This window comes from Anabrus simplex, chromosome 1 (assembly GCF_040414725.1).
Source record: "Anabrus simplex isolate iqAnaSimp1 chromosome 1, ASM4041472v1, whole genome shotgun sequence".
NCBI lineage: Eukaryota > Metazoa > Arthropoda > Insecta > Orthoptera > Tettigoniidae > Anabrus > Anabrus simplex.
The window spans coordinates 387,718,837-387,729,124 of NC_090265.1; the positions used below are offsets into that span (position 1 = coordinate 387,718,837).

Genomic DNA, 10,288 nt, shown 5'->3' on the forward strand with positions numbered 1-10,288 from the left:
TCAGCTACAGACCTTAAGATCCTAACGCATGCTACCAAGCAATAGTCCCTTGAATGTCACCCTTTTAGTTGCTTCTTACAGAAGGCATGAGATACTGTGGATATGCACTGTGTCCCCAACCAAAAGGAAATTAACATCAGTCATCTTAAAATATTAAGCAGGAAAGTGTCACTCTATTAAGTGGAAGCAATGCCGTAGGACCTACACATCTTGGGGATATGTGTAACACATTATTTTTAGCAATGTGAGAAGATGCTAGTTGTGGTCATTTTAAAGTAAAATACATGGGATTATCAGCCCCTCATAACAGTTGGAGCAGGAAAAAAGCAAACTCAACCCCCACCTACTGTCGAGGTTGGAAAGAAACAAGAGTTGGCTCAGTTGTGTGGGAATAGTAACATAGAGGTAACTGGTAGAAGTTGAAGACATCAATAAACTCAAGTGGGCACTATGGTTGCTAAAAAAAAGTCTGATAAGAAGAAAAATGATGAAAAGTATAAAATGAAACTGAGAAGAATAATTACTTGATGAGAGAAATTCCAAAGGAAAACCAAGAGAGGAGCCTGAATGACAAGTAATGTGCTGTCGTCCGTGGTGATCCGAGCCATCCTACACAAAAAGTCAACTATTCACCAACCCTGAATTAGGTAGCATTTCTGAAGGACTCGTGAATTAACTCTGCAGGAGCGTGCTATAACGGGAATGGAAGGCAGTGCTCTGTAATTCTTAGTGTTTTACTGAGGTCACAACACAATGTGTGTGCGTGGGAGAGAGAGAGAGAGAGAAAAAATATCATCACTGGTTTAGGAAATTTTGTTGCATCATAGTTCAGTATGGGAGTGAAGGCATATTGAATGTACAGTGGAACCTTGGATTGCGAGCATAATTCGTTCTGGCAACATGCTTGTAATCCAAGCGCTCGTATATCAAAGCAAGTTTTCCCATAAGAAACAATTGAAATGCGGATGTTTCGTCCACAACATATTCGCATACCATTTCTAAAACAAAATATAACGTAAAACAAATTAAAGTGCACTTTTCCTTACAATAGAATCATTGTTGGTGTGAGGGAGACGAGAGATGACACGAGAAGAGTAACTGTGTAGCACGAATTTCACTAACGGAATCACTGCTATCTGTTGGCTCACTGGAATTGTTTTCTTTTCATGCAACTTTAACAAGGAATCTGTCCAATGACTGTTGCTTTTGCCTCTGTTTGAGGATTTCACGAAAATGTGACATTGCATTGTCATTGAACTGATTCATCGCTCGCACTGCTACAGCCTTATTCAGGTGGTGTTTTTCTACAAAATTTTGCACCGTTTTCCTCATTTTGCACTTCTCCCGAATCACAGTTGACGTGAGAGATTCCATTGACTTTTCTCCTCCTCTTCCCCGGACGAGATCTCCATAACCTCCTCCTGATGTTCGCGATGCAGGTCCGTCAGTTCGTTGGTGGTCAGTTCCTGTTCTTCCACCAGCTCTTGAATGTCCATGTCATTCACCTCCAACCTCATAGTCTTCCCTAAAGACACAATTTCATCGACAATCGCGGCTCATTGTCACTAACAATCCCCTCAAAGTCACGACCAAGAACTCAATCAGGCCACAGCTTTCCCCAAGTGGAATTTAGAGTTCTCTTGGCGACTCCATCCCAGTCTTTATCGATGATCTTCAGGCAGTTCACGATAGGGAAATGATTTCTCCCAAACTCTCGGAGGGTAAGGTTTGTTCCTTCGGTCACTTCGAAGCATCGCTGAAATAGTGCTTTGGTGTATAGCTTCTTGAAGTTCATAGGAGGAAGGAACTTAACGAACTTGAATTCTTCCAGTATGTTGTCCTCAAGGCCTGGAGGATGAGCAGAAGCATTGTCCATAACCAGCAAGACTTTGAGCAGCAGATTATTTTATGAAAGGTATTTCTTCACTACAGGACCAAAGAACTCGTTCATCTATTCAACAAACGAACAGGGGAGGGGAAAACGTATGCACATGTGACACTCGTATTGCGGAACCTCACTCGCTTATCAAGTTACGATTTATTTAAAATGTTTGCTCGTCTTGCAAAACACTCGTAGACCAAGTTACTCGCATTCCGAGGTTTCACTGTATTTAGCCAATAGCAATATTCCTTCAAATCCCTATTTTGAAAAAAAAAATTGATCAGTTTGAGATATTTTAATATAAATGTAAAAATACATTTTATGGCAGGTTGATGGATCCCCAAAAGTCATAATGGACACTTCTACCTCTCCTAAGGTAAAACTTCCTAACATCTCATACTAAACAAGAAGCTCAAGGATGTTGTGCATGTCTGACAATTCACAAAAGTACGAATGTTTGAGATATTAATGTTTAAATCCTTCGGGAATATTTTATTAAGCATCAGCAAAAGCTCCTGGCAGCATAGCTCTATGGGTTATTTCAAGAGAGAGCCTCTAAATCATCCAGTCAAAAGAGAGAGAAAGAACAATAATAAGAATATTGTGGAGCACAGCATGAATGGCAATGTCTGGTAAAGGTGAAAAGAAGGGACACACCACACTCTTGTTGCCCTTGCATGGACAGGATCTGAAGAAATAATGGTGGTGGTTGATTACTGTTTTGAGAAGAAGTACAACTGGGCAACCATCTTCTATTACCGGTAACATTAATCAGAATGAAAATAGAAGAGGTACAACACTTTGAAGGTATCAGCTAAAAGAAAGGGAAGGGCCACGAAGGGTGTGAAAATGAACGACTTCCTAGGCCTTGCAAACCTAATACCATTGGGGTCAGAAAAGAACAAGAATTCTAAGGGAGGTCAGATAGCAAATGTGAAGGCAAGGAGCCTGCCACATAGTGGAAGCAATGCCAGACTCAGCTAGGGGACTCATGGTCACCAACCTACGCTCCCCCTGGGCCCCCTTTTAGTTACTTTTTATAACAGGCATGGGAAATCTGACAAAATCAAGATTTAACTCAGAAGATGTCAGAACAAGTCAAAAGTCATCTCCGTCCAGGCCACGAAGGCCCTTGGAGGGGTGGAAGGTAAAGGCTTCCACTATCTGTAACCTCGGCACTTGATGGTGTAGAGTGGTTAGCTCTATGCCCGGTCGCCTTTGCTCCCAGGAATTAACCTGGTACTCATTTTTGGTGTAGGATGAGTGAACCTCAGGACAATATGCACCTCTGGAAGTGAAAATCTTGTTTCTTAAACTTTTCGACTTTCTGACAGGGAATCGAACCCACGTCCTTCCATGTGAACTGAGCACATCTTTACCATCTTGGCCAGGCAGCCCCTTGTCAGGACAAGCTTCCAGCTGAATGATTAGCAAGCACATTGACCTAAGGTATGGAAAAGCCCCAGGTTTGATTCCCATTCAGGCCATTGATTATAATAGAGTTTGGTTAATTCCTCCAGTTCTGGGGCTGGGTGTTTGTGGTAATCTTATTACACAAATATAAAATTAGAAGGAATTTTAGCAGAAGCGATTGGGGTAAATTTTCATTCATTGGGAAGGGTGTGAAGGAGTGGAACAGTTTACCAGGGGTAGTGTTTGATCCTTTTCCAAAATCTGTACAGATATTCAAGAAGAGAATAAACAGCAACAGAGAAAATAAATGAAGTGTTAGAGGGCATTCGACCAGTGCAGGTTATTGTAAATTTTAAAAAATGTGTGCGAATAAATTAATTCCATCCCCTGGTCTAAGGAGTTTGGACAGCCAAAGTAGGGGACTGCCTGTAGGGGTGAAGTACAGTGGGGACTTCGAGGGCCCTGGGACCGCTACGGTAGCTGAGAAGGCCCTTCAGGAACTCTGAAAAGTGGTGGCAAAAGGGGCTCTGGTTAAGACGCAGCAGGTCGTTATGCTACTTAGGATCCAGAACGGGTAAAAAAAAAAAAAAATAGTAAATAAATAAATGCAATGTAAATATTAATGTTATACCAGTTGTATAGTATCATTTGAAGTCATTCCACATACTGTATATCAGTTGACTATATTTGTAAGTAGTACAGGAGATATTATAAGTAGAATTTTGTAAACAATATAAATTTATTAAGGATGAGCTGTGTGTTTAATAGAAAACATTGTTAGCGTAAATTGTATAATATTGTATTATAGGAAAAATTTTCTTCTCTTGTTAATTTAATATTTAGTGCTTGACAATAATGTATTTTAGTGTACCATTTGCCACCGAGGTAGACACCTCATTTGCAAATAAAGAGATTTTGATTTTTGATTTTTGACATCTTCATCTGTGTATACTACAAACCATCATATACATGCAATGCATAGTAAATACACCCCTCCATATTGCGTTGGAGTCAGGAAAGGCATCCAACCGTAAAACAAAGCTTAATCCACATCAGTGCTGACCCCAAGTAATTGGGAAAAGGCCAGGAAGAAGAAGAAAATACCAGGACAAGTCTAGCATAAGTAGATAAGCAATGTGCAGACTCGTATCAAAAAATCAGTCCTAGAAAAAGAAAATGTATTCCCTCCTATCTATTCTCAGGACAGGAAAATCAGTTGTCTTTACTCTCTCGCCGACCCTGACATCTGATTCCAAGTCCAATACCTAACTCGGAAGGAGTTTATGTTTGTGAAACATCTGGTAAATTGAGTACCGGTACTCTGAGGAAGTATAAAAATTGTGACAATAATTGATTCTATAGGCACTAGAATTGTTAGGACAGGAAAGGTCCTGACTTCTCAAGGACCTTTAGGATGACAAGTTCTTCTTCTTCTTCTTCTTCTTCTTCTGCCTTTCAATGCCCACTACTGACCACAGGCCTCTTCCAGGTGTTTCCATGCTGTTCTGTGTTGGGCAATTTCAATTCAGTTTCTCTCCGCATGGCAATGGATATCATCTTGTCATCTTGCTTGGAATCGGCCAATCCTACTTCATGAATCTTGGGGTCTTCACTGTAAACAGACTTGGTCCATTTCTTGTCATCTCTTGAAACATGGCCAGTCCATTGCCACTTCAGTTGACCCCCTTGTTCCATCACATTTATGACCCCTGATCTCCTCAAAATCTCCTGGTTCAGAATTCAGTCTCTCAGCATTGCCCACTTCACCACTCTCTGGTAAATTCAGATTCAATTCGGGCTTTTAATCATTCAAGTCACAGTTTCAAGCCTGTAGGTTGCAACTGGTAGGATGCATATATTGTATACCTTCCTTTTAAGGTTTATAGGAAAGTTTGGTTCACGGTAGTTACTGAATGCCGCCCAGGTAAACCCGATTCTTCTGGTAATTTCTGATGTCTTGCTGTCTTAGCCGAGTCTTGCAAGATCAAGAACTTTGAAAATTAAAGATCTTAGGCTACCTTACATGCTGTTAATATTGGGGCTAGACAAGTTTATAAAAGTTTATTTTGGAAAGAATAAGAACGAATATTGGTACGAGGATGTAACGCAAGCAATGCCAGACTCGGATAGTTTCTATGGTTGCCCCATACAATTGCAGGTCTACTTATAATAACTAACTACTGTAAACCAAAATTTCTTAAAAATGCCAAATAAATAATGACAGCAACTAACCTACAGGGTCTTCTTTTTAGCTGGCTCCGCAGCACCACTCAGAGCAATATATCTCTCGGCAAATGAGTCACCCGGCTATCGCCTTCCGTGCGTGTTCCCCTGACACACGGGGCAAGCCATAAAAAAGACCCTGTACTTCTCCAAAATAAAAACAAAAATGAAATGCTTTTCTTCATACAGGAATGTCATATTGAGCAAGCTTACTTCACAACCAAGTCACATTTATTTACAAGGTTTGACTATTAGGCAGATACTAATCAAGTGAACTCCAGCGTCGAAAAATTCGGAATAGGGGGGAACGTGTATATATAGAATACTGCCTTCTCCTATATCCTTGAATGATTCTATTCACGTGTCTTTTTCTGTTGCAGTACTGTAACAAACGAAAAAGAACTGAAGTACGTAAAACTTGTTCTTTAAAATTAATAACTGAAAGATGAGGTTAGGATTTAACCAAAGCCTAATAGCGAGCATTTTCAAAATAAATAATAATACGGTATGGTATATCAAGTTCTAGCATCACTTTTCAATCGTTCGAAGTTAAATCTGAGTTAACAGCATGCATACTTCGTGACCTACGGACCGAGAAGTTTGTAAATACTAGCGAGACATTCCATGTTTTGTTCTTTTTTCTCTAGTGAAATAAAAATAAAACGATGCGCGAAGTCATTGAACAGATGTCATCTGACGTATATAAGAGCCGCGCATTTCAATGTTGATGAAGAGACAGTCGAAACACAAACGCGAAACTGTTAAGATTATTGAATTTTTCCAACATCCCTCATAGAAAATATTTTCTTATCACTTCTTATTTAAAAATAGTAAATAATCGTTCATAATATAATGATAAAACTACAAAAATAGATTGAAATGATACTTGAAAAAAACTTACTGTTTCGTACTTTTTCATATCTGCTTTATGTTTCTTCAAAAAGTGGATATCTCCATTTGCGTCGGCCACATAACGAGGAATGAAAAAAATATCACGTAACCATCCCATTCCAGCATAACCACCAAGGGTGCACCACCATAAAAAAGCCTGTGCATCCCTTCCAAGATATAAATGATGCAGACCGAAGAAACCTCCAATCAGCCATAAGACGTATGTTAACAATAAACTCTTCTGTGCCATGTTCTCTAAGGTAATACACAAAACGGAACAAATTTACACCATTCACTGTCACTGTAGTACACTACACCTAACGTGCAGCCACGCAACACGCGGTTATACTCGGGCAGCCTGACGTACGGTACTTTAATCTACTTTCCGAGTGTTGCCAACTGTATGCATGAATCTCCCCTGCATGGTTTACGTATTACAATTATTCTCGTTATTATCGCAAGTGTTCTCTCCCACCGGGTCATTTTATATTGATTATGTACGTTTTGAATAACTTTACCGTGGAAATACAAGACTACAAAACTGAAGAGCAGAAAGTACATTGATTATTCAAATACACTAGACGGCTTGGTTCATATGGGAGTTGTGAGCATTGTATCTTCAGGAGGAAGGCCGAGACGAGAATAGCGGTAAAATATACAGCAAATTGGTGTAACCTACTTTCTTTCTTTCTTTCTTTCTTTCTTTCTTTCTTTCTTTCTTTCTTAATCTGCTTACCCTCCAGGTTTGGCTTTTCCCTCGGACTCAGCGAGAGATACCACCTCTACCACCTCAACGGCAGTGTCCTACAGCGTGAGACACTGGGTCGGGGGATACAACTGGGGAGGATGACCACTACCTCGCCCAGGTGGCCTCACCTGCTATGCTGAACAGGGAATGATGGGAAGGGATAGACAAGGGGAAGGATGCGGCCGTGGCCTTAAGTTAGGTACCATCCCGGCATTTGCCTGGAGGAGAAGTGGGAAACCACGGAAAACCACTTCCAGGATGGCTGAGGTGGGAATCGAACCCACCTCTACTCAGTTGACCTCCCGAGGCTGAGTGGACCCCGTTCCAGCACTCGTACCACTTTTCAAATTTCGTAGCAGAGGCGGAAATCGAACCCGGGCCTCCGGGAGTGGCAGTTAATCATACTAACCACTAAACCACAGAGGCGGACTGTAGCCTACTTACTGTTTTAAAGATTCGTAGAAATTATTTGCCTTTACATATTGGTAATAGAGACGTATCTGAATCGACCGGTTTTTCAGTTGCCGGTATTGAATCATTGAGAAGAGACAACGAACGAAAACCCCCGTCTCGTTGAATGCGTTCGCTGTAGATAGCCAAGTAAACATTTCTGGCGTGAAACGTCACTCAAATTGAGGTCGGGGGTACCCGGAAAAAAATTTGCTGTAACGCAATAAATTATTATAGCTGAACATTACATATAAGGGAATGGCTTGTATTTTTATTTTACAGCAGAAGTAGGTCGACCAGACGTCCTCCTTTCGCAATGTCTGTCCTCTCGAAATTCGTGAGTACAGCAAGACACCCAAAATGTCCTTCGCAGGTTGTAAAACGCAAACGTCCCAAGTTTTCGTAACACGTAGCTGTGAGCTTAAATTCGGGAGATAGTGGGCTCGAACCCCACTGTCACCAGCCCTGAAGGAAGTTTTCTGTGGTTTCCCATGTTCACACTACGCAAATGCTGGAACTGGACCTACGTAATTATAATTATTTATCACATCGTCAGTGAGATAGCGGCTCCGGTCTAGAAAGTCAAGAATAACGGCCGAGAGGATTCGTCGTGCTGACGACACGACACCTCGTAATCTGCAGGCCTTTGAGCTGAGCAGCGGTCGCTTGGTAGGCCAAGGGCCTTCAAGGGCTGTAGTGCCATGGGGTTAGGGATTCATTGACTGAATGGTCAGCGTTGAGGCCTTCGGTTCAGAGGGCCCCGGCTTCATTCCTCGGTCAGATCGGGTATTATAATCGCGTGTAGTTAATTCCTCTGATTCGGGGACTGGGTGTTCGTGTTATCCCTACACACTTCTTCACATATTCACACAGCACACCCCACTATACAAATCACCACAGAAACACGCAATAGTGAATACATCCCTCCAATCAGGGTTTGCGTCAAGAAATGCATCCGGCCGTAAAACAAAAGCCATATCCACATGTGCTACATAGTTCACACTCGTGACCCCATGACCCCATCACGATGTGGGGAAAGTGGTAGAAGATGAAGATTATTCGTATTATATTTATTTATGAATAAGCCCATTAATTAGAGGCGTGCGTTTGCCTTCATTTGTGCCCATATTTCGTTCATTCTTTTATTGTGGCTTCCTTTCCGTCTTCAGACCCAAATTGTTCCGAACTTCTTCCTTGGTCTTTCCTCTTGGTAATCTTGCCATTTGTGGATTTTGGATCTGAAGTTTACCCGGTTATAATAATAATAATAATAATAATAATAATAATAATAATAATAATAATAATAATAATAATAATAATAATAATAATAATAATACCGAGAGAGATGGCCGTGCGTTTAGGGGCGTGTCGGACCAATAAATTAGAAAAAACACCAGAAAGAAAATGTATTATTTGCGTCCATAACAGAATAATTTCCAATTAAAAAAGGCGTACTTTATGCACGATATTGTCCTGCCGTTGATAAAAGACTCTTTTAACTATTTTGCATCATCACTTATATTTCTGAATTTAAATAATGAATCTAAATATTTTTTTTCTTTCTTAATCCGTTTACCATCCAAGATTGGTTTCTTCTTCGGACTAAGCGAGGGATCCCACCTCTACCGCCTCAAGGGCAGTGTCCTGAAGCGTGAGACTTTAGGTCGGCGGTATACAACTGGTGAGGAGGAGCAGTACCTCGCCCAGGTGGCCTCACCTGCTATGACAAACAGAGGTCTTGGGAGAGATGGGAAGATCGGAAGGGATAGACAAGGAAGAGGGAAGGAAGCGGCCGTGGCCTTAAGTTAGGTACCATCCCGGCATTCGCCTGGTGGAGAAGTGGGGAAACCACGGAAAACCACTTTGAGGACGGCTGAGGTGGGAATCGAACCTCGTCTACTCAGTTGACTTCCCGAGGCTGAGTGGACCCCGTTCCAGCCCTCATACCATTCACATGTCATGGCAGAGCCGGGAATCAGATCAGGGCCTCCGGGGCTGACAGCTAACCGCAGGAACCACCACACCACAGAGGCAGACTTAAACATTTTCATTAACATTTTTTATGGCGACGATGGGATTGAGAAGGGCTAGGACGGGAAGGAAGCGACCGTGACCCTAATTAAGATACAGTCCCAGCATTTGCCTGGCGTAAAAATGGAGAAACCACGAAAAACCATCTTCAGGGATGCCGACATAGGGGTTCGAACCCACTCTCTCTTGAATGCAAGCTGACAGGTATGTGACCCCAACTACGCAGAATTTTATTCCGTAACTTAAAATTAATGAAGTAAATTGTTTTTGGATTCATGTGATCAGCTGTAGGTAGGCCTACAGTCAGATGAATATATTTACTTTTATCCGTCTTTTTAATACCTAATAATTAAGGCTCGGAAGTTCATGCCCTAAAATACTAAGAAACATGCATGCAAATATGCTCTTAAAAACTTAAAAATATGGTACTAAATATGCACTATTAAAATGAAAAAATGGCAGTAGACAAGTCAGGTAAGTATTGATAATAATAAACTTACATTTATTCCTTGGGGGTTGAAGCAGAAATGGTCCCGCTGTCAATGCTGAGTGATGAATTGCAGTTCACAACCATCACTTTGCACAAGTTTTCAACTGTAGAACATCGTCTGTTGTCTCGTAAAACATTTTTTTAACGTGAAAAACTTCTT

At 41.2% G+C, this 10,288-nt stretch overlaps 1 protein-coding gene across 1 annotated transcript in view; it reads right to left on the bottom strand.

Moving 5' to 3' along the window:
* Window positions 1-6,715, bottom strand: part of wus (TM2 and DnaJ domain-containing protein wurst) — a 73,790-nt gene extending 67,075 nt beyond the window's left edge. The window contains exon 1 of the mRNA XM_067134968.2: window positions 6,420-6,715. Within this exon, the coding sequence (XP_066991069.2) occupies window positions 6,420-6,659 (240 nt within the window). The 5' untranslated portion in view covers window positions 6,660-6,715. The remainder of the gene's footprint in view (window positions 1-6,419) is intronic.
* Window positions 6,716-10,288: the final 3,573 nt, after the last annotated feature.